This window comes from Podarcis pityusensis, assembly GCF_964106645.2.
Source record: "Podarcis pityusensis genome assembly, chromosome: 12".
In the NCBI taxonomy this organism is placed as follows: domain Eukaryota; kingdom Metazoa; phylum Chordata; class Lepidosauria; order Squamata; family Lacertidae; genus Podarcis; species Podarcis pityusensis.
Window position 1 is genome coordinate 36,951,511 of NC_138037.1, and position 24,740 is coordinate 36,976,250.

The 24,740-nt window shown below is 45.2% G+C and overlaps 2 protein-coding genes and 1 long non-coding RNA gene across 10 annotated transcripts in view; 1 reads left to right on the forward strand and 2 right to left on the reverse strand.

Moving 5' to 3' along the window:
* Nucleotides 1-82: 82 nt before the first annotated feature.
* On the reverse strand, nt 83-4,387 carry HOXA2 (homeobox A2). The gene is made up of 3 exons (XM_080975349.1): nt 3,455-4,387; nt 1,980-2,408; nt 83-1,206 (listed from the first exon to the last, which is right to left on the reverse strand). Exons 1-3 carry the CDS (start codon nt 3,462-3,464, stop codon nt 440-442), a joined length of 1,206 nt encoding a protein of 401 aa, XP_080831475.1. The 5' UTR covers nt 3,465-4,387; the 3' UTR covers nt 83-439.
* A 24-nt stretch (nt 4,388-4,411) lies between these two features.
* On the forward strand, nt 4,412-7,600 carry LOC308459747. The gene is made up of 2 exons (XR_013978303.1): nt 4,412-5,702; nt 6,665-7,600. It is a non-coding gene; the product is annotated as an uncharacterized lncRNA (long non-coding RNA).
* The window catches only part of HOXA3 (homeobox A3), a 52,203-nt gene continuing 34,822 nt past the window's right edge, over nt 7,360-24,740 (reverse strand). For 4 of the 8 annotated variants that reach the window (XM_080975342.1, XM_080975347.1, XM_080975341.1 and 1 more), the window contains 2 exons: nt 12,082-12,694; nt 7,360-9,071 (listed from right to left, as the gene is read on the reverse strand). In XM_080975342.1, coding sequence (XP_080831468.1) covers nt 8,308-9,071; nt 12,082-12,577 — 1,260 coding nt within the window. In that variant the 5' untranslated portion in view covers nt 12,578-12,694 and the 3' untranslated portion in view covers nt 7,360-8,307. Of the gene's footprint in view, nt 9,072-12,081; nt 12,695-16,083; nt 16,216-21,284; nt 21,927-22,133; nt 22,401-23,898; nt 24,710-24,740 lie in introns of those variants that run through there. The other 4 variants (XM_080975346.1, XM_080975345.1, XM_080975343.1 and 1 more) reach the window with 4 other exon arrangements.

The window sequence follows — 24,740 nt, forward strand, 5'->3', positions numbered from 1 at the left end:
ACTAGGGGAGGGGCGGAGATTAACTTCCTTGTATGAAGCAGAGAGAAAGAGAAAGAGAGAGATAAAGAGATAAGAAAAATGCTTGTAGCAAACAAGAATTTATTCTACCAAAAATACTTATGACAACGCATCCTAATGTAATACAAAAATAAAAAGAAAGTGAAGATACAATTTTGATATGATCACTTTCTTACAGGCCTTATATATTGCTTTTCATAGAAGGACCTAGAATGGGACTAGGTTTAAAACCCGACACAACTAAAAATGTCATAGGCAAACGGCAAAATAAGCTCTCCAACACACCGAGAAGGAAAAATAAAAATAACCAGGAAAAGGGAAAGAAATTAAATCAAGTCATCCCCCTCCCCCTCCCGCTCCCCCAAAAAAGGGAAAGGAGAGGGGGGAAAACCCCTTTTCAGAAAAGTTGGTCTGTCATTTCTCAGTAATTCAGATGCTGCAAGTCAATTGTGGTAAGTGTATCTGTAAAAAAGTCAAAGCTGTCAGCTGAAATATCTACAGGGCTGTCGAGGGACCCTGGCAGACTGGGGGAGACTGCGTCGGAGAGCTGTAGGCAGGAATCTGCGGAGAAAACGCTGAAGTCCTGTAAAGAAGGCACCTCCAGGGCCTCAGGACTGTCATTGTTCAGGCCAGCTGCACAGTTCTGGGCCATTGTTGACAGGCAGTTGGGAACAGTGGGTGACTGATGCTGAAAATGTTTCAGATTTTTCTCATTGCTCGTTAAAGGCGAAACTGGGAAACTTTGGGACTCTCCATTGTGGACAGTGACAGCCTGCTGTTGCGCTAGTGCATTCTGCTGAAAAGTATAGCCTTCCCTTTCCGAAAGCGCGCCTGAGACATTGTTGAGGGCTTGCTCGAAGAGGGATTTCTCCTCCTCCTCCTCCTCTTCCTCCTCCTCCTCGTCGTCTTCTGCTTTCTCGGGATCCTCCAAGCCTTTGAATTTCCCTTCGCTGTTCTGGTTCTCCTTGCACTGGGTCTGCCTCTTGTGCTTCATCCTCCTGTTCTGAAACCACACCTTGACTTGCCTCTCGGTCAGGTCCAGGAGAGCGGCGATCTCCACCCGCCTCGGTCTGCAGAGGTACTTGTTGAAATGGAATTCCTTCTCCAGCTCCAAGAGCTGCGTGTTGGTATAAGCAGTCCTCAGCCTCCTGGAGCCCCCGGTCCCATTTTCGGAAATCTCCAGAGATTCTGCTTCAAAGGAGACAACAACAATCACCATTAGAAAGAGAGATATGAAAGGGAGGGAAAGAGAGAGAGAGAGAGGAGGGAGAATGTCTTATTTTAGGATTTTGAACATCCAAGCCTGGTGGGGGGAAATGAGCTAGTTGAAGCTGGGGGGGGGGGTTCTTTCTCTCTCTCTTAAAGCATTAAAATTTCAACTGCAACAAAATGGCCGCCCATGAATGCAGTAAATCCATTGTGTTTGCACTCCTGTGAGCCCGGTCTCTTGGACCCACTTTTGCTTCTCCCCCCACCCTCCTCGCTTAGCTCCAGGAACTTGATTTGCCTCCATCTCCCCAACCTGCCCATACCCGAGCAAACTTTGATATTAGCCATACAACAATTTATAATTAATGCATCAGCTGCTTAGCTGAGCAAGAGCAATCTATCACTCTTCATTACTGTCAAATATCCCAACTCTAGGACAGCGAGACAAGAGGAGGGTCACCTCCAACTCAAATAAATCACCCCACGCTAAACAAGTTAGGGGAGGGAAAAAAGAAGAAACTTTGTTTGGGGTGGGGGGATTTGGGGGTGTCGGCGGGGTTGGTTTCTGAGGAATCTGCCTGTGGATCCCCCACCAGACCTCCAGCGAACCCGGATTGGAGTGCCGTAAGTTAGGGAGGCACCCATCCAAGCGAGAGGGAGTGGGAGAGGAGAAAAGGAGATTATATGGAGATAGAGAGAGAGATCTCTGAGTCCCAGGAAGGCTGAAGGTGCAGCAAAGTCTTTGAACTGACCTTTGTGGCTCAGGCAGGCTGGTCCAGTGGCGGAGGCCGAAGGAGGCGGCAGGACAGTTTTCTTGGAGGCTTTTTTCTCCTTCATCCAGGGGTATTCCGGAGGCTGGAGGGCGCCGGCTGGCACTGGGCTGCCGCTGCTGGCATTGGGGCTGTGCTTGGGGCGGCTGCTGCTGCTGTGGCGAGGGTGGCTGCCTGGGTTCAGGCTGGGGATGGTCTGCTCAAAAGGAGGAGGAATCAGTGTCGAGTGTGAAAGCGTCGAGTTCTTGATTGATGAACTTTGAAATGTATCACCGACAGGGGGAAAAGATGTCAGGCACTCAGCGAGCGATGGCTGACTATTGATAAAACCAATCTCTCGCTCAAATTCGAAATTCATGGCCTTCAACTCGCAGCCCCCTTGGAGAAAAAGTTCCCTCTTATTTAGCGCTTCTGGGAGGGGGAGGGGGGAGCAAGGCCCAGGAAAAGGGGGGGGAGGGGAAAAAAACCGAGAGAGAGGGAGAGAGAGAAAGGAAGAGGGAGAGAGAGAGAAAAGGGAAAAAAATATCATAGAAGATCGCTGGTGGGGTGTTTTTTTTCTAATTCACTGATTACAGCCGTATGGGGACCGTGCTACTATTAAACTATTGAATTCATGGAGACAAGGTTGAAATTGGACCGAATTGGCTGTCACATGATTGCCTCTGCCCAATGACAATTTGGGCTTTAATCAAAAGAAGCCACTGTCTGTTTGATTGATCCAAAAAAGTCGGGAAGGAACGCCTCATTGGGGGCCAGCAAGGCATTATTTATACTTTTTAAAAGGGGGGAAAGGGTATCTCCGCCGCGCGCTCTCTTGCTCGCTCTCCCCCTTTTGCCTCCTAATCTGAAATGATATCTGAGGGGGAGAGAGAGAGAGAGAGGGTGTGTGTGTGTGTGTGTGTGTGTGTGTGTGTGTGTTTGCCTGGGTGGGTTGTCTGAGCTGCTGCTGCTGCTGTTGCTGCTGCCTCTGATGCTTAGCTTGGCCGGGGAGGCTCCTTTGCCCCGCTTGCCTCCCCTCCGCACACTCCCCCTTCTCATTGTTTGGGACTGTCAAGCAAGCGCCTTGCACCTCGCAAATCACGGGCGCACCTCTATCGGACGCCCTGAGTCATTAACGAAGTCATCCATTAATCTCCAAAGTTGTGACACCGCGGGCCCCCAACATCTCCACCGCAGCACAAAAAGTTCCACCCGGCCAGGGGATGCCAAGGAAGGGAGTCTTTGCTTATATTTGATTTGGGTTTGTTTCCCCCCCCTCCCCCCGCCCCCCCATCTCCAACAAAACCCGGACCCAACTCCGTGCTGAGGACTAACCACTTCCTTAAGAAAAAATTAAAGGACGGCAAGGTTGGGGTTTCCTCCCCCTCGATCACGACCTGGCATCCTTTCCCCCCGCAATTCTCTCCCCGTTTCAGCTGAGGGTACAGTATGGAGAACAATTGGCCGCCGGTCCCTGCCTCCATCCATTGTGTCGAAGGAATTTCTCCAGCAGCTTCGCTCCTAGGGGAAGAGTAAGAGCACGCAGGCTGGTGGGTCGCTACTTTCTCCCCGCAGTTGTCTTGACAGAAGCGGACGATTCAGAGGAGATACAGATTTCCATTAGACCCTGGGACTGTAAACACAGGTTCCGATCAAAAGAGGAAAGAAAAGCGGGGAGGGTGTCACAAAACAACATCCAGAGCATTCACACAAACGACACTGGGATCAGCTGACGCATTTTCTTTCCGTAGCCCCAATAAAATGGGGTCCGGCGAGTATTTCCCCCCCTCTCGATTCCAGTGAAATATGTCAAAAGTCAATGTCAGGGATTTAAAAAAAACGAAACAAAACCACAATAAGGCTGCAGATTAAACCAAAGAGCTCTAAGGACTGTGGAACTGACTATCCGTTTCTGCCCTTACCATCTTGTTTTGGAGCGCACGGTTTATTCGATTTGCTCATTCATTCCGCGATGCCGATGGTTTGGACAGGATAGCTCTTCAATCGCCTCAATTACTATTATTATTATCATTTTTTTATAAAAAAAAAAAGGTAAATGAGGGGAGGGGTGGACAGAGCTGGAGGAGAGAAGAAGATCCAGAAGGACACGGTGGGAACGAGGCGAAGGTTTCCTCTTCTTCAAAGCAAACCAGGAAAAAGGCCGCGCATCCTCCGGTTTTTTTTGGAAGAGGGCTTTCTGCAAGGCGAGAGGGGTGGGATGGAAGAGCTCTCTTTCTATATTTATACATTCCAGTGAAGCCCGAAAGTGCTCCATCCGCTACCTCGAGTCCTTGTTAGATTTCAGAGCAGAATCCTGAGCAGAGCTTGGAAGCGCTTAAAACAATAAACTGACCATTACATCTTCAGGTGGAGTGAAGCTAAGCAAAAAAATAAAGAGAGAGAGAATGTTTTTAAAGGTGATTTTTTTTAAGCAAAAAAGCAGCAAAACCCCCTTTTAATTTCAAGCAAATAAACTCCCACAATATGGATCAGGGGCTGAGGAAGGGTGGGGGAGGGGCCGAGATATTGCAATAATTTGTTCACATTTTTAAAAAAAAATGTAGATTGGGGTTGCTATTTAATGCATCTTTGACAGGAAAGGAAGGAAGGAGGGAGGGGAGGGAGGGAGGATGGAAAAGGGTGCCTTACAAATATACATGCTGTTGGAAGATGTAGGCTGGGTTTCTTTCCTCTCTCTCTCTCTCTCTCTCTCTTTTTAATTTTCTTGCTTTTACTCCAAACAAAGATCCGCTGAAGCCTGCGCACGATCAATCTTCCCGGGCCAAACGCTTTGACAGCTTCTGGCCTTTAAGAACACATTTGAAGCTTCTTGCTCTTTCCCAGATCAAATGTGGCTGAGAAAAGAAGGGGGGAAAGAGAGAGAGAGCAAGAAACGCGAATAAACAAGGAAAAAGAGGACGGCGAGGCTGATTCTGCTCCACAAATGGATTTTATTTTCCTGTATTAAGGGTGGGGATCTTGCTCTTTTTCGCATTACCCTGAAAGACAGCTCCGATCCTGGGGTTTTGTTTTTTTGTTTTTTAAATCTTCCCCCCCACCTCCTACAGAATATAGGTGCTAGAAGTGAAATGGGTGGGAAGGTTTGTTCGAGGACCCGCTAGGAGGAAAGGCGAACGTGGGAGAAGGCTGGGGCAGTTGGGTCCAGGAAGGCTTTGTGAGTCAAATCGGCGTGGGAGGGTTAGGGCCAGCATTTTGGGGTGGGAAGCCTAATAGAAAAAACACCTGGAACAAAGAGGCTGGCCAACAAAAAAACCCCATGTCCTCCACTCAAAACCCTCTGCAAAACCAAAACAACAACAACAGCAAAATTTATGTTTCTCTAAATGAAATCCGAACAGTATGTGATACAGTCGAGGGAGTGCAGGGAGAAAATTTAGGTGACCCCTTTCCTGTAAAAAAAAAAAAAATTCACGAGGAGAAAATATATGCTTTTTGACTTCCCCTTCCCAGAAAATTGTCTTAAAAGGTTGGTTTTCAATACTCAAACAGTCAGCTATTCGCCACTGATATAAGGCATCATCTCTCAAATTAATTTTGAACAGGAGAATATCCACCACGATCCATTTTCGCTTCATCTTCCTCCAAATGCTGCATTCCGGAGCTCCAATTTGGGAGTTTTCCCCCCCATTATAAGACTCTTTAAAAACAGATTAATGAGTTTTAAAAGGCTGGGTGCAGCATTTCTGCAGTCTGGAGCGCGTCGCTGTAAGTATATATGGGACTTGCCTAACTCAAGCTATAATAAGGTTTGTATGGATGGCAAAATAATAATACAGAGTTACGTTTCTTTGCATTGTAGTTAGCTACGCCTTGTGTTTATTTTTTTATATTGGGGGTAGCAATGTTATTGGGACAAGAAATCAGGAAGATTCTTAAGACTGTGAAAAAGAGAAGAGATGAATAATATTTCTACCAAGGTGACCAACATGGCGACAATCTCCTTCAGATTGAAATAACAGATGCTGAGTGTAGAATAGTTTCCCTCTAAATGCACTATTGTGTATACCGGTGTTCTTAGAATCCCAAACCCAATTGCTACAACAAATAAGCCCCACCGCTTTAAATTATCTGTTTACTGTTTGGATTTATTATAACTCGTTTATTAGCGCAGATCCATGCATGACGGTCTTCGAGACCAATTTGCTATGGATATATCAAAAGGTATTTCGGAAAGAAAGGATTTCATTTATTTTATTTCCCCTCCCCCTCCCCCAATAGAAGATTTACATTCGATTGCCTCACCTCGCCCACCCAATCTAGAAAAGATGTGGGTGGGGGTGCAGGATGGGAAAGGACGCTCGATTAACAAGTCGTGCGAAGATTATTAAAGCCCTTCAATTTCTAAGACCGCAGATGAGCAGCTCAGTACGTGGAGAAGACCATAAGGAACAAACTCTCTCTTTCAACCCCGGGGATGGGCCAGATCGCTTGGCAAACAGGCCTGATTTATTATTGCTGAATCTGTCCCTTCATTATTAGGGTGATGAATTGTATTTTGCCTGTAAACAAATGTGCTTTTGAATTCGTGCCATATCAAACATGAGTCTAACTACATGAGTCTTCGTTTTTTTAGCCTTAAGTTTATTTAATTTCGCCTCTTTTTCTTCTCTCCAAATCCCCACCCCTTCCTTTCCTTTTTAAAAAAAAATATTTCCCCCATCATTCAGCATAAACAGTCGCTGAATTGTCCGTTTTGGTTCCCGAGAGGAGCTTTTAAGTGTGGGAGTAGCGAGCTGCCGATCGGCTCAAAGGTCCCCAGTGCGGAGGCGAGGAGAGCCTTTTCTCCCATTAGGAACGGCTGGCTTCCTCCAGCAGAGAGTGGACCCAATATGGCGAGAGGGAGAACAGCCTGCAAGCGGGACCCAGCTCATCCTGCGGCCTCAGGAGAAGATTCCCTTCTGCAGAGGCGACGCAGCCACCTGAGCTTGATTTACAGCATATCGCTCCAGACATGAGGGACACAGTTTCTCTTCCCCACCTCCACCCCTTCCTCCGCTTCCCTTCGACCACAATGAATGCAACAAAAAACGAGCAAGCTGCCACAGCTACCTATGGGCTGCGTTTATGAAAAACGTCTGGAGAACTGCAGTCCTCAAGCTATGGTCGGAAAGGGCGGATCTTTTTCCATCTTGGATATTTTCAATGCTCCATTTCTCCCTACTGTTGTTGTTTTTTGAGGAGTGGGGAGACAAAAATGTGTAAGGCTTCTAAGCCTTGAAAGCTCAGAGAAACAGAGAAGACCTGAAGGTTGGATATCGGAGATTTATGTATTTAAAAGCTCCAAGGGCGTCAGTCCTTGTTCTCTTTCTCTCTCGCTTTTTTCCCCCTTTCTAAAATCAAATGATCATATCTTAAGTCTGTATTATTCAGAATAAAAACTTTATTTTTTTTTCCAGAATGTGAGCAGCAAGGAATGTATAACTTTCAAAACAAAATCTAGCTTTGTGTTGTTCTCGTTCAGGTTTACACATTTCCCTTTAGTTCGATGTTAACAGGCACCCGTTCCTGTTCCTGTGGTGGCCTGCTGTTTATTTTTCAGATTTTATTGCATTTTTTTTTCCTTCTTCTTTTTAAATAAAGGAGTTTAAGTTCCCCCTTCCAAATGATATTTCCTATGTATGTCATTTAACATACAGCCAGGTAAATATCTCCTGAATATTCAGGGTACAGAAGTTTATTTTTTTTAATATATTTATATATATAAATATGAACAGATGGGGATAAATAAAAAAATTTAAACACTTAGATTATTCAAAGTTTGCAAAAAAATATAAATAAATCTGAAAGTTCACCAGCATACACACGTTGAAAGACGTACACGTATTAATAAGTTCGCTCAGGGAGCCCCTGTTCAAGCGCCTTTTTATTTCTTTCTCGCTATTTAAAAGAAGTGCAATTAAAATAAAAATGCTTCCCCGGTTGGGATCGATTATGTACGAACAAATTCACATTTAAGAACCATCTGTATAGAAAATTTGTTCATATACCCTGTTTTGATAAAAGTGTTGAAGTTAAGAGTAGAAAGCCTATGTATACTCTCAAAGGGAGAACACAAGGCAAAGAGTTCAAGGAGATAAATATCCACTATTGAAACTAGGGAGCAATTCAAGCAACAGATATTGCTACGTCACATAAACTAGAAAATGCTTCTTCTTTTTTTAACCAAAAGAAAAGAAAACAGAAGCAAAACAGAAAGGGCAGGGGGAGGAGTTTAAAGTATTTTTCTTTTCTTTTCCTTCTTTTTCCCTTTTTCTTTTTTTTTAAAAAAGGCTGGGGGACTTTTATGATCCACTAAGTAACTGATGGTATATTACAGATGGGTCAGTTTGGGCGCTTCCTGAATTCTTCCCTGAGAAGGATGGTGAGAAGTAAGGTCTGTATATGTTGGGTGTGGGTCGCACGGTCCATGGTGATGATTGTTGCCCATTGGCCCACTGTAGTCCATGTTGGCAGAGGAAGGATGGGGGAGGTGAGTCAGACCAAAGATGGAAGGCCCAGAATTTGCCATGGTGTCCACATAATTGCCCCCAACATAGACGGGGCTTCCCTGTATATGTGGATTGCCATAGCCATTCCCTTGAAGAGGATGAGGGTCATATTCAGGAGTCACTGCTGCAGTTCCGGTATATCTCTTTTGTGGAGGTGGGCAGTTATTGAGAGGAGCCGGATATGACGTAGGGATGCCATAGGCGTTCTGATGAGGCTTGCTGAAGGATGGCGGTGACTGGGGTTCATATGGAACACTGTTTACTAGGGAATGCATAGAGTTCAGGTATCCTCCAGCAGCCGGAGGGACAGGACTTCTGCTGGGGGACTGTCCTCCTGAAGAGGTCATCATGCCTTTGCCCTTCTGATCCTTTTTGTATTTCATCCTGCGGTTTTGGAACCATATTTTGATCTGTCTTTCTGTGAGGTTGAGCAAGTTAGCCATCTCTACCCTTCTTGGCCTGCAAAGGTATCTATTGAAGTGAAACTCCTTTTCCAGTTCTACCAGCTGAGCACTTGTGTAAGCCGTTCGGGCTCTTTTAGAGGAAGCTTGCCCTGGGGGGCTTTTATCACCAGCACAACTCTCACCTATGCAAATCACACAAAGAACAAAGTGAGTATGGGGGCACCTGAACACACAACAACCAGTAATCATCAATCAGCCTTGCCTGAGCTAGTACATTGCAGGGCCTAGTGCAGGGGTCAGCAACCTTTTTCAGCCGTGGGCCTGTCCACCATCTCTCAGACCATGTGGTGGGCCAGACTATGTTTTGAAAAAAAATTATGAACGAATTCCTATGCCCCACAAATAACCCAGAGATGCATTTTAAATAAAAGGACACCTTCTACTCATGTAAAAACACCCTGATTCCCCAACCGTCCGCAGGCCGGATTGAGAAGGTTGCCTACCCCTGGCCTAGTGGTAGCATTGTCTCCTCCACACATGAGGTTGTCTGCTGTGACCAAAGATATGCTCAAGTGACAGTCATTTACTGCACCAATATATGCAAATTGCCTGTATCTCTGTAGGATCAGAGATGCGGTCTTTGAAAACCACTAGAAATGCGTCTGACCAGAAACCATGCTTTCATGGGAAAGATAAACACCATGGCAAATAAAGGTATGGATTTTGGGGTTACATGTTGTCAGCTCCCAAACCGCTAAAACAAAAGTTGTTTGCTATATGAATTGGATTACTCCCAAGTAATTGAATGAAAGTCCAATTGAAGTGGTAGGTTGAATTATTTCTTTCATATGGAACTTTAGAGAAGAGAAAACTTGACTCTTTTAGAATCAACCGCAAAAGTCCCATTGACTTTGGTGGGGTCAGGATAATGCGGCTGACATTCAGAGAGGTCCAGAGAACTTCAAAAGGTATATTCCATTAAGTATAACAAGATAGGTATCTATGTCAATACGCCGAGAATCAGAATACAAAAAGCCAAAGACAAACATCCATACTCCATCCACTTCCTTCCCCAAATATAAAACCAGCCTGGCTGCCAGCTCCACACACCAGTGAAGAATTACTTGGCTTAAAGCCAGCTTGGACACACTCAAGTGAATGGAATGGATAGGAACACAGGGCCAGCTCTGTGACTGGGAAGGACAAAGGGGCCTGCTGTAGGCAGTGATTTTAGGGTACCATTAAAGGGCAGCAAAATGGTTAATTGTTCAATTCATTGTGCTGGTTTTTTACCACCATGGTGGGGTGGGAGTGGGGACACTTGGACATTTTCCAAAACGTATTCAGCCTTCGCTGAGTGCACAGTCCAAATAAGTGAAATATTTCTGAAGTCACATCAAACTCCATGAGATTTTGGCTTTAATCCTATACCTTCTTACCCAGGAAAAGTCCCCATTGAACTCAGTGGGATTCCTCCTAGGTAGATAGATATAGGAATACACTGTTAAGCAGAGTTCCTAAGCCCCACAGAATTCCAGGAATTTGCTTCCAAGTTTAGTATCAAGCCTACATTACATTCAGTTCTGTGGGACTGTCCTTCCAACAGTTGCACCTAGTGAGGTATGTCTGCAGTCCTCTGCATATTTACTAATAAGCAAGGCCTATTAAACTGAGAAGGGTTTACTTCCAGGTTGACATGTTTAGAATTAGGCTGCCACCCTTAGTACTTTGACTGCCCGGGGTTTATGGATCAGAGCCAGGGTCCTAGATGATATAATATGCATGTAGATAAATATACAGTTTAAACCACAGTACATATCAAATAATCAGGCTTGTCAGTGTTGATACACCACTGTAACAATATTAGAAATGCATCAAAGAAAACATTTGCAAAAATTTTAGAATCTATTTTCACAGCACAAGATAAACTGAGGAAGTAAGTGGTAAACAGGAGCCAAATGCCTGGGGAGACTGACGCTAATACTTTTCTCATCGATTTGGGTTTACTTATGTAATAGCACTGTTGATAAACACTATAATCCACCCATAATGTATTTATGGACCTGCCTGCAAAGTGCTAAAGAAACCTAAGCTTTGTTTACCGTGCTTGTAAGGTTGCCAGTCTGTGCGCTAAAATCAAAAGAGGTTATGAATATCAAACAAAGCATTGATCTTGACTGCAGATAATGATGAGCTATTTTATTCTCATTACACTTCAGCAGGGATAGGTCACTGTCTTGTGACTGTAGCACTGTGCCAAAAAAGAAAAGAGAGAGAGAGAGAGAGAGAGAGAGAGAGAGAGAGAGAGGCACACAGGTCTTGCCACTGGTTGAAGATAGGCCTGGACCTTTGTATCTGGACATGATTTAATAGAAGCAGAAAGAAGGAGGGGGCGGGTTGTCTATGGAATGCTGAGGACTCCGAGGTGCCTGTTACAGTCATCTCAAAGTCTGCAAAGAGAAGAGCTTGGAAGCTAAGCAACTTCACATTCTTTTGCAAGAGTTTAACAGAGGTCATGCAAAGCAACCAAACTTCAGGCGTCCTCCTCTTTCTGGAGATCAGCCTCTTTGGATGTGTGTGTGTGCGTGCACACACACACACACGCACATGCACACACACACACACACACACACACACCATTACCTAAATATGTGCAAATGTAGCTGTATGTATGTATGCATTTGCATATCTATCTTTTGCTGTGTGTATGTGTAATAGATATAGATATAGATTAGATATAGATATAGATATAGATATAGATATAGATATAGATATAGATATAGATATAGATATAGATATAGATATAGATATAGATATAGATATAGATATAGATATAGATATAGATGATATAGATGATATAGATATTATAGATATAGATATAGATATAGATATAGATATAGATATAGATATAGATATAGATATAGATATAGATATAGATATAGATATAGATATAGATATCTCTGTGTGTAGCTATAGATAAGGCAATTTTTCTGATCTCAAGCCATTGTGTGTGTTTCCAATTTCCAAGTGAAATAGCTGGGGAGTGGGGAATCTAAACCATTCCTGCCAGACTAATGAAACACCTAGAAGTCAAGGATCTGAATAACTTCTGCTTAACGGCTTGGTGGATGGGGCTGCCTGTAAGTACATCCGCTCGGTTAATCTCTACTAGCCCTCCTCCTTTTGCCATACCTGAACTGGAGCCGCTGTTTTTCTGCTTGGTGTTTTGTCGAGACTCTTTCATCCAGGGGAATATTTGCTTGGACATGGTGGGCGAGTTCAAGATGGAGCTCTTGGTGGCGCTAGGCGGGGCGGAATTAGTGGTGGCATTCTGAGGTGGTGACACAGAGGGGGGTGGAGGTGGTGGTGCTTGCTGGGGGGCTGGAGGCTGCTGCTGAGGCTGCTCTGAAAGGACTGGGGGCTGGAGAGACTGGCTGGTGATGGTCCTCATACAACTCTCATTGATTTCATTGGCCTTGTGGTGGGACACGGTGGTGCTGCCGCCGCCGCCGCCTCCGGGGGACTGTAAAGAGCAGGCCGGTCGATGGTACTCCGTTTCCACCAGCGAGGAAGAAGGAGGCGGAGGAGGATATTGCTGCTGACTAGCATTGTAAGCGAAACCATTTGCTCCTTGGTAAGGATAGCCGCCATAGATCGCAGAGCTGTCGTAGTAGGTCGCTTTTTGCATTTCGTTGTTTCCCAATATTTATTTCACAAACTGACAGGGTCTTGACACCCTTAAAGAATAACATTGGCACCCCTCTGTCACGTGACGTTTTTCCTCCAATGGCCCGTCCTGGTAGACCTAGGGTGTAGGGAAAGCGCAGGAGAGTGAAGAAATAGTACAAATCCATCTTACTTTCAATAGCTAAGTGACATGAAAGCCATAACAGAAAAAGTGGTCAGCAATATTTAGCAGCATGACTTGGCCTGGAGGGCGAAGAGAATTTCGATAGTGGCTGGGATTTACTAGGCAGCCGGTACTGTGTGCTTTACTGCTCCGGGAGAGTGTAGTTTTCTAGGATTTTCATATCTATATTTGTGTGTGTGTGTATACACACAGACACACACACACACACAGAGAGAGAGAGAGAGAGAGAGAGAGAGAGAGAGATGAAAATCTACACACACGCACCCCACCCTTACTCTAAGAACCAATTTATCAATTCTCAGGAAAGGGACTTCGTAGGTTATTTAAAGGGAGAGTCTCTAGATAAGAACGACCAGAGTAAACTTGTGGTCACCGTGGGAAAGTGATATTTTCTCCCCGCCCCACCCCCAAAATAATGAGCAAATCCGTAGCTCTTTCCTCTTTAGACGATTTTTTTTGCTCCCCCCTCCTTTTTTATTATTAAGCAAACATCATTTTGAATTGCATTTTTTTTAAAAAAGCAAACAAGAAAAGGGAAAGCTAGAAGACCCATAAATAACTGTATCGCATTCGCCGTGAAGGGCTACTCAACGTTCTGGCACTCGAGGGATTCGAACACATGAACTGTTTGCTAGGAAACGTTTGACAAATGCAACCCATAATGGCCCTCGTGTGATGAAACAGCACAGCGACGAGGGAAACCCTTCTCCTTCGCAGTTTAATAACCAGCCAACTTCCTGCGCATAAATTAGCTTTAACTGCTGCGCCTTTAGACAGAGACACAAATCTGGCCTCCAGGATCAAACAGCCTCAACATGTAACCAAACATAATAATCCGAGGCGGCCTTTCAGCTAGACCTGCTTTTGTGGGACGTTTCCTTCGCACCCTCGGGCCTATACTGTATATTATTTCTGTCCATTGCGTTCTGCGGGAACAGCTAATAACTATTTCGGGGGTATATTAGGCACATACGAACTTTTAAAATATTATCATTCAGTATCTTCACTTCCCCCTCCCCCAAACCCCTTCATGTAATATACCCAAATTCTACCTGCTCAAACATGATGGATTGGGGGAAAGACACACACCAGGAACCTGAAAAACCAGCGTTCATCTCCATGACCACGGATTGAACTTTCCTACCAACTTAACGATAATAGGCTCTGTCTTTGGAACTGCTATGTAATTTGATGTATGAGGGTCATTTGGCTGGGAAAAGGAGAATGGACACACAAAACCGCAGAAGGCTCCTACAACCCAGGCGAATCTTTTTCTGTTCACTCCACAATGTTTACCTGCATGAGTACAACCGAGGTTAGAGATGGGCTTCCATTCCCAGGAATTTTATCTGCCATCTAAGAACTTTTTTTTTTTTTTTTTTTTACAGGCCGGCCAAATCACGATATCAAAACCCATCTATCCGCACCTTCATAGTTTCCCTATCCCCATCTTCTTACAAAACACCCTCGGTTCCCTCTTCTCCGCCAAGATGGTCTTGTGCCAAGGCTTATATTCTTGAAGAAAACATTACACAGCACCCTAGGCACCCACTCAAATTCATTACATGTGTTAGCATTTCAGTCCACACTCGTTTCCTTAGAAAACAAGGCACATTGTAGAGACAAACTAATTTAATAAACCCCTTACAGATGGCAGCTGCCTTTTGATTCTTATTATTATTTAAACAGTAATCAAGTCCTTTCTTAACCCGGCGGTTAAGAGCTAAAAATGTAGGCAATTAACTTTCTTTGGCTGCAGTTTAGAAACTGTAGCCCCGGAACACAATCCAGCCATAAACCGATTTCCTCCAGTTTGAGAGTGAACCGACTTAAACCTAAAATACCTAACAAACAAAAACAAAAAACCTTGATTGTAGATCCTACTGTTGCTATCTGTCTTCTAATCATTCTGCTAATTTCCGGGCTTCCTTTGCAGAGGCCTGTTATCTTCTGTGAACCACAAATTAGGTGGTGGGGTCTGTTATGATCGTGGTTCCCGTTTGATCAAATTCATAATATTTCCACGCTGTCCCAGGCGTTTAAGTTTTGTTCTTGTAAGCTTTGGCAGAGAGGCGAGAACCAGCTCAGGTGCAGGATGATGCCAAAGAGAGTGTGAAGTGAGAGGAATAAGGCAATTCTCATCCTTAAAGTCAGCAGCCCACTCCGAGCAAAGGTATACCTAAGTATTCTCAAACAATGAAAGGAGGGGGTGCTAATAAACAACTCCGGTTGAAATCATGGGCAAAACTTCCACGAAAGGACGTGGCTCTGGATCACATCTTATATTGTATTATCAATTCAAAGTAAAATGCACTCTTCATATCATTTGCCTATTGCTGATGATGATGCACAGATGTTAGACAAAAGGAAACTGGCGGGGAGGAACAGGTTACAAGCAAAATTAGGCCGCGCAGAAGTTTGTCACGCAACCCAGTGACTTGGCCAGCAGACTTCATAAAAACTTGATTGCTTATCGTGGGATCATACGCAGCCCAGTCTTACATAAGCTTACTCCAAAGTAAGTTCCATGGAGTTGCATGGAGTTTACTCTCGCTGCCTTATAGGGCGATCTCATGTCTATTTAACCGGGAAGTAAGTCCCACTCTATTCGGTTGGACTCCCTTCCCAGGAAGAAATGTGCGCAGGATTGTACTATCTCAGGATCCAAAAGTGTCCCAAGGGGTGAGCAAGAAGACTAGACCGACCCTTGCAAATAAAATATCCTCATCAATTAGGACTTTCCGAGCTCCTTAGAAACACTAGAAAGCTTTGGTGGAAACTTTTGCTTGGTTAGGGAAGTCTCCCTATTGCTTCTCCCACCCCACACTCAGTTGTTGTTTTTTTAAAAAAACAACAACAAAAAACCCTCCTCCCTTCCACGCCTCGATCCACAGCTCAGAAAAAGGCGGGTTGCCTGGACATGAGCCGATACAGTCCTGGTTGGAAAACAGGGAGACTGAACTGGCCTAAAAGTTTCAATCCTCCTCAACTGGCTCGTGGAGCGAGCTGCGGCGACCAATCTCGAGCTGTTTCTTTCTCGCGCTCCCGTCTTTTCCCTTCACCCTACTCAATCCAGGCGGGCACCCCCCTCTCACCCACCTTCCCTTCGCCCCAAGATTTCCTGCCAGATAAAGGGAAAGTGGAGGGGAGGGGGTGGGCAAGTGGCCTGAACTCGAAGCACCAGGGTCTATCCGTCACTGCCTGGAAGGAAGCTCCAGCCTGTGAACTCTTCTTGAACCGAGATTTAAGTCTCTGGTCATAAATCACCAGGACATAAACTCCGCCATTCACCACTGATAGCAGCGTATTTGTGGCCTGCTTACCTTAACTTCTGACGACTGAGGCGGAAGCCCGCATTTTGCTCTTTGGAGGCTCGACGACAGTCGCTCCCCGCCAGCCCTGGGAGCACGACTCTTCTCCTCAATCCACTGCCCCCCCCCACTCCACCTCGTGATTCCCCCTCCCCAAGCAAGTCCCCTCAGCTTCTCCGGGATGGGTCCCAGCTCAACTCATCTCCACCAGGACGAGCCCACGAGTACAGATGGGAGCAGCCCTGCCTTGATCAGGAAGAGGGCACGCGCGCAAGGGGATCTTTCTCCAGCTCGCCTCTGACGGAGAGCCACCCGCCCCTCCTCGCCCCGCGCGAGCCTTTACTTCGCTCCAGCCCCTACCTCCACCTCCCCACGCTCCTCGGGGCCTGGCCGCGATCAAGAGCCTCCCCAGGCTACGGGAGCCCGGCTTCTCCCACCTTGACCAGATTTTCTACAGGAAAAAAAAAAGCAGCAGGGATGTTTCTTCTGAAATCTTTGTGCGCCCAAGGGGGCGTTTGTTTGAAGGGGGGGTAAGGCAGCTGCCTCGGGAAGTCCAGGGCAGGCAGGCGAGCAGGCGAGCAGAGTGGGGGGTGGGGAGCGGGAAGGGAGGGAGGGCGAAGAAAGAGGGAGGGAGGGAGGGAAGCGCCGGGGCGGCACTGAAGGCCAGGGAAATTATGCAAATGAAGACAAAGGATGCTCACAAAGGGGTCACCCTCCCTAGACCGGATTGTTGATATATATGTGCGCGCGCGCGTATTTCCACGTTATATGAAGGTGCTTATGGTAGATATGGACTCTTTTGGACGTGCAGAAGGGGTCGAAACCTGGAACTCCTGGAAGGCTCGGGTGCTCCCCATTGTAATAAACCAGGAGCCCTCTGATCTGTCTACCACCCAGGCCAATCTAGACAGCGTTTCAAAGGAACGATTAAAGTAATGACATTTCGGGATGATGAACGGGCGCGCTCACCCGAGATAGGCAACCGCAGCCAGATGCCCATGTAAGGACGCATCTACACACACACATGCCCTTCCCCTAGGCTTACATTAACGCGCGCAACTAGATGCGGGATACCCACGCGACCGTGGTACGCAAACAAGCTGCAAAGATTCAACACCGAGAGGCGATTTCTTTTTTGCCACTGAATCCCGCGCAAATGGGATGTCACTCCCATAAAGACTCCGTTCCCAGTTAGAACCGAATTGCTGGCATGTTTGTCTCTGTTCAGATCAATGGAACTGAGACAGGCAAACCTACTCCTAAAGGGTGCTTAGGTGAAAGCCGATCGAATTGAAATCGACGGGGTTTGCTGGCGAGCAAACATCGTTAGGATCGAATGGGGAAGCTGCGCATCCTTCCGCGGCAGAAACAAATAGGACTCGGGTTCTAAATAATTTGGAGGGGCTCCTAGACTTTCTGAAGCCTAGGTGTGCGCGGAGGACCTCTGTAAATGCGTTCAGAGAGGCTAGCATGAAAGTCTTTTCATCCATAAAGACACACCTCTCCGTGTGTATTTATAAAAATACGCACACGGACATATGTAATGTTGTGGTTGCATGCTGATGGGCGTGGATGTTTGGTTCTGTGAACTTCAGTTCTCTTCCGCCGCCCCCCTCCTAGTCTTTGTCCTAGTCTCCCTTCTCCTAACCATTTCTTTATTCCCTTCCAACCACCAAACCAAATGTCGCGAGGTTTAGCCAGCAGAATGCTTCTGGGTTCCAAAAACAAAACAAAAAACAAAACCAAGCTGGACCTACGGAGAGCATCAAGGCTCTTCTAAGGCAAAACAAAGGAGCCGCTCGGCGCTTCAGACCTTCCGCGGTGCACTCGGATAAAGCCTAGGTGTGAATCTGACATGCCTTCGATAAAACCCAAGGTGCGAGAAATACAAAGGGCTCCCTTTAAACCGCAATGTCACCTTAAAGCAGAAACAAAGCAAAAGGAGGGGAAGAAAGAGGATATTTAAACACATGCACACACAAGGACTGTAAGGCCAGGGTAGCCTCTTACGCATACCAATGGTTTTTGTCATTTATGGCTAGGCAAGATTTATGACTCCGTGCGCCCAAGCTGTAAACAGAGCTTCACAACAGAAAACACTTGCTCCTCGTAGCAGATCGCGGCGGCTCCCAACTTGAAAGGGGAAAGCTGAGCGGCGTAGGAGGGGGCCCCCCAAAAATTCACTGGTAGGCAGTTTTTTGCTACAAACAACCCCTTGAAAGTTGCGCTGGAAGAGAAAACGCCTCTTTTGGTCAATAATCAACCTCGTACTTTTCTTCTGAAAGCTGCTGATGCTACACTTTTCCTTTTTTTTTTTTTAAAGCCACCAAAAAAAAAGAGGAAGATGCCGGCTAAGAAACTGGGGGAGGATTTGTGTGGGGAGCAAGGCGGGTGGCAGAGAGAGAAACCCTCTCCGGAACAAATTACAGAAGACGGTCCGGGTATCCACCGCGCGCGCACCCCACTTGCCACAAAGGCAGTCTTGGGATTCCCAGCAGCGATGGCGAGGTGGGAGCGCTCTGTCACACTTCGGAATTACTTTAGGATAATTTTGTGGCGAGCAATGTTCTGATGCAGAGATAACATATTTCACCTTAGAGGTAAATCAGATAAAGGATCTGTGGTTGGAAGCGGGGGTGGATTTCTAAGCCCTGAATATTTAAATTAAACAGGCTATTTAATTTAATAAGTGAAATTACCCCCCACCCCGAATTCTGTTCTAGGCTTTGTATCTTTTCTCTATCCAACCTGATCATTTAAAAATAAATAAATCTTACTTTTACTTTATATAGCTGCAGTTGCTTAATACTCTCCCTTCTAAGAAGCCACGATGTTTGGATTTATGCCATTGGGAGTCAAGCGGCATAAATATGTTTCCAGTTAACTGGATTATACTGGGGAATAAATGAATATCTCAGGGTGCCCCTCCCTTCCCTGAAAATCCTTTCTGCAACCTGGGGGTGGGCTGCTCACCGGAAAAACAAACAAACCAACCAACAGATACTACACTACATTTTGAACGAGGAGCTAAAGTTTGTAAAGGAAGATTTTCTCTTCTCTGGGTAGAAAATCCAGGGGAGTTTCGTCGATCATTTCGGCAAATAGCCCAAAGATTTCGGAATGCGTTGTGAAAGAAAATATAAATATATCTATTTCCTGGGAAGAGAAAATTATTCAGAACTCCGGAATAACTGTATTGCAAGAAGGCACCGAGAAGAACTACTCAACTGATTTAATTGCAGGGAGAGAGGCTTGTTTGGTACAGAGTCTTGATAAAATGCAAATCTGAGACGCTTAATACGCCGAACCTCAGCTTGGTTACTTGGAAGTAAGTACCATTGGCTTTTTATGGCATTTGCTTCCCGGTAAGGGTGTTTAGGATCTCAATCCCAGAAGTGTATCGCTTCCAACCTTAGGGAGAAGAAGCCTCTTTGGTCTCTTATCACTGTTTATCTTATCAAACCCCATATAACCGCTATTGACACTTCGTTTTGTATTTACTCAGCATATATACTGAGGATTTTAACCGGAATCATTATTATTATTATTATTATTTACTTACTTACCAACACTTGTGCACAAAAGCCCTTTTTCATATCAGCTTCAGCACTCCTATTATTTATGACTGTTTTAACTGGGTCAAAATGCACCAAAACTAGGTCATAAATCATAAGAAACCGTGACAAAGTAATTGAGCCACAATTAAAACTTACATTTTATTTATTTATTTTCCCAAAGAGGTTTCGGCCTATTTGAAATCTAATTCCCCTCCCCCCTCCCCACAAAGAAAAAAAGTTCCCCCACCTCTTTCATATCTATCTGAAAGAGTGTATAGAGGTGCATATGTGTAAAGAGATTCCTGGACAATTTGGATCCGCTTACTTTTCATTTATTAATTTAGGATCTGGTCGGTGAACAGATCAGGGAAGGGGGGAAATATACAATATCCGCAAGACACATTCTAGAATTAAACAACCATCATGTTTTAGATAAGGGAGTTTTATTCATAATAGAAGAAGAAGAAGCAGCTTTTGCTCCTTAACCCCCAATTCTAAAATCTAACCCTGAATTGAATAATTGCAACTGGGCATTAAGAAGGGAGAGGGAGGAGGCGCAGCAGCGTGTAGGCGAGCGCTCTGCCCCTAGCCCACTGGCAACATAAATCAAAAGTCAGCACTCTGACCTTTAGCAATGCTGGGACTCAGTGGTGGATGTAATTTTATATAACATTTGTCCCCTTGTATAACACAAGCAGTGCTTTCATTCCCCCTCCCCCTTATTTGCGGTGCATCTCCCTCCATAAAACTGAATGAATAGCTGGTTAAGACTTGGTGAGAGGTAAAGGAAATCTAACTGCGAATGTAAAGCTTTTGGAGAGAAAAATAGGTTCAAGCGCCCTCTTTTCCTTTCCAGATCCTTGCTCAATCCAACCACAGCTCCCCCCCCTCCCCGCTCCAATATTCCCATTGATTATTATGGGGTATGGGTGGATGCTTTTATTCCATTCTCACATAGGGAGAAGACAGGGAAACAGCTTGAAAACTGAGCAGGGAGAGCAGGAAAACCGCCTGGTTTCTTTCTGCTGGAATGGTGAAGATCCCACCAGTCGCGCGTTCAGTGGGCCACCAGTCAACAAAATACCAGTAAGTGGCATAAATAAAATGGTAGCAGAATTGCATACTCATCGATCTGAAGGTCCAGAATGAGAGAGAGAGAGAGAGAGAGAGAGAGAGAGAGAGAGAGAGAGAGAGAAAGAAAGAAAGAAAGAAAGAAAGAAAGAAAGAAAGAAAGAAAGAAAGAAAGAAAGATGGCTCGGATCACGGTCGCGTGACGCTTCCCAAAACACACTTAAATCAGCATCAGGGGTATATAATAAACAGGACAACCAAAAGCCTTGACTCTGTCCTCTCCAGCTTCTGTTGAGCGATTTAAATAACAACGGCCACTAAAGCATCCAGACCACAACAAAAAGCCACAACAAAGCCCAGCCACAAGAACACGCAGAAATCCAAAACCTATGGGGGGGGGGGCAAATATTCTCTGATCTGTTTGTTGCAAAGCTCTCTCTCTCGCCCCCCTTCCACAAGCCCAGGGAAACAAAGGGGGAAACGAGGCTTGCCTGGTGTCCATATACACCCTTAAGCTTTTTCTCCTGACCTTTGCCTCGCCCAGCCATAAGTCACCCACGGTAAAGGAACAATCGGCGGAAATACCTTAAAATAAAATCCATCCTCTCTTTTTTTTTAAGCGAAGCATCGCGTCCTAACAGTCCGGCGATAACCTTTCCATAAGGACCGAGCGCCGTAGCCCAAGTGGAAGCTCTCTCTCCGAGGGTGAGCGGGTGGGTTGGTAGTTTGGGGGGGGGGAGGCGGCGGCGGCGGCGGCGCTGATGGTGGATAATAGAAAGCAGTTCTTGCTCTGAACAGAAACGGAAAAAACGTAATCACGGGCGAAGCCAGTCCGGGTCTCCACTCCAAATGCCACAATAATGCGCTGTATTATGTGCTCACGTGGTCATACGTCAACTTAAATCCTTTTATTTGAAATAGGGAATCACTGAAGGAACAAGGGTTGGAAGCGCAAGTCTCGTGTGTGTGTGTGTGTGTGTGTGTGTGTGTGTTTCTTTCTCCTCCTTTCTTTTCTGTTTCTTCTCTCACCCCTCCTTAAGCTTTAGCCAAGAAAGGGGGGGGCACAGATTATCTTTTATTTTTTTATCCCACTCCTCCCACGAATATTTTTCTATATACGTTTCAGACGGAAGATAGGAAGAATCAACAATTCCCCCCCCCCTCTCTCATGTGATTACCCATAACTTTTTGAGGCTAACCTACTGGCCTCGTTCTGAAGGAGAAACTCTGCGCTGACCCTTAGAGGAAAAAGGGCAGCTGGCTCCATCCGAGATGAACTTCTGCCAGTATTTCCATAAGGAAAAGCCCTTCAGTATTAAAGGGGGGGGGGTATCCGCCATCCCACGGGCTCCTCTGTACTTCTATTGAATGGAGCTTGCTGAACACCCACGTTACAGCAGAGCCGTTGTAGGAACCCCAAAGACCCGTAATTACCTGACAAAAGGCCCAAGGATCCTCTGGTATAGAGTTGGTGGGCTTCTATACTTGTTAACACCCTAGGAGGACGACGAGGAGGAGGAGGAAGGCGTCTGCTGGCTTTGTGGTGGATCTACATTTTGCAAACTCTGTTGCGACCTTCTCTTTCAACCTGCGCTTACGCATTTCCTATGCAAGTACTTGAGTGATGTACAAAATTATAGGGTTCTGGAACGATGAAATATTTAGCGCGGAATAATGATCTAACTGTCCGGAGAGGGAGGGTTTAAAAAAAAGAAAAGAAAAAGCAAGCAAGAATTGGGGGGGGGGGGAGAGATCTCACACAGGTCCCTGGAGTGAGCCTCAGAAATGAATTAATCTTTCATTTGTATGCAGATCTAAAAGTCTTTTTCTTTCTGTTCAGTTTCCACAAGCTACATAGTGCTCTAACAAAGTGACCATGTCTTACAAGGCAAACGTCGTTTCTACCTTAAATGCATTATGGGCCCACTTTGCCGATGGTGGTTCTGAATTTCTTGCCCGGTTTCCTATGTAACATCCCTCTCAGCTGTTCCTCCAACCAACTCTAAAGCAAGTTTCACTGTATTCTATTTCTTTCATCACTTGCATTAGGGCTCGGGGCGGGGAGAGAACCCCATTTACTATGTGTGAGCAGATGAAATGTATCTTCTGCCAGCCTTTTGATCAAATTATGAGCCGTCCTCTTCCTTTGACTGCAACTTAACTTTTAAGAGGCTGGTGGATTTAACCGCACTAGTAACCTTCATCTCGTTCCACAACCGTGTTAAGTGGAAATGTGGGGATTTCTGCGCTCACACAAAAAGCTCCCCTTGTCACCCAGAAGCTCTCTAGGCTCAGAGTTTTCATAAGCTCAGAGTTCTTCTGAAAGCAACTTTCTTTCTTCCTTCCCACTGAACTCAGTGGCAGAATGCCCAAATATATATTACTTCGAAGCTACCTTTATACATTTTCCTTCCCGGAACATAGCCTTTAATGGAACCAAATTACACCGCTTGATAGGACTAGAACCTGCAGAGCTTAGGCCACAAGCAACCTTAAAAAAGAAAGTGAGGGGAGTATTCAAGGGAAACTTGTAGAATAGTCATAGGCATGTCCATCACTAATAGTTCCACTGACAAATGCTAAACTTTAAACAGGGAGCACCCTTATCCAAGAGATGGATTCCTAGGCATTTAAACTAAAGTGCCTTCAGCGCAGTCAAAAGAGGCCTTCAGAAGTTCTTCAGCAACAATGCAGCCAAAATTAATGGATAATGGAGCACATGGGGGAGGTAGGCGCAGCAAATCTTCCTGAATCTCGAGTAAAACGTTATCGACTGCTTTGAGTCAGAAGCAGAAAGATGACTTTACCAAATAGAAACTACAAAGCCATAAATCATAACTCTGGGGTGCAGATTCAACTTACACGCCTTAACGCCATCTATGAGTACATCCTTTCCCCCTTTCCTTTCCTTATTTTTAAACAAGGGAAGGGCCCTTTGCTATGTAGGTCTGTATTAGTTTTAACGATCAAGTTAATGTGAAATCTGCCGTTGAACTATTAACTCCGGTGCGTATTGCATGGATAGTGAATATGTGGGGTGTGTTTTTTTTTCCTAAGGAAAAGTAACTTCTTGGTGATTTATGAGGAGCTAATTCTTCAGGCTGTGCTTTATAGGAGACAAGCTTGCTTCACTGGAGTCCTGGTAACTCTGCTTATTATTTCTCCTTTTCAATACAAAAACACCCACCAAAAAGCTGACCTGGAATTCATTTGCTTGGGTCGAACTTCAGAGATCTTGAATTTTGAGAAATACAAATGGGAATGGACAGGAAGGCAGCAGCCTCGCCACCCATTTCGCCTTCCTCGCGGAGGTTCTCCGTTGCCTTCATCTGTTACTTCGAGGACTGGGAAATCTGAACGCTTTGGGGAGAGCTAAAAACGCTACATTTCATTTTAGGGAACAGGGCTAGGCTGCCCCGCCTCTTTCTGTACACATAGCAGTGGAATGCATGCGGAAGAAAGAAGGCGCGGAGTAGACAGGAGGTCGAGATCCAAGACACAATTACTTGGAGGGAGAGCGGGAGAGCGCTGAAATCAATGGACGTCGTTTTTCAAATGATTGGTTAGCATCCAAGTGCAACTAAGCTGTAAAGTCTCTACGAATTTGAAAGCATATTTACTCAGAGGTAAGTCCTATTGATTTCAGTGGGACTTTCTGCCAAGTAAATATACTGAGCAGAGAATCCTCCGAAGAAAGTGGGACTTCCCTTCCGCTATCCATGCTTAGATTAAATAAAGCGATTTGTGCTTTTTGCTTTAGAGGAATTGAGTTTTGGGCTTAGTTTAAAGTTCCGTTCCGCAATACGCCTCATTTAAAACGAATGCTGATTATTAAGGTTAACCTTAAAATGTTGTGTACACGGAGAAGAAACCGAGTGAACTTCTCTGAACATTTTATGTCACGTTTATGTCTGAAAATGCAAAGCAAGGTAATCAGAACTAGGAAATGACGTTCTCATAGAGACTCTGTTATTATCAGAGCCTGGTGTGAGTTTTTATGTCACTAGGTTTTGGGGGGGGTGTTGGGTTTTTTGGGTTCCT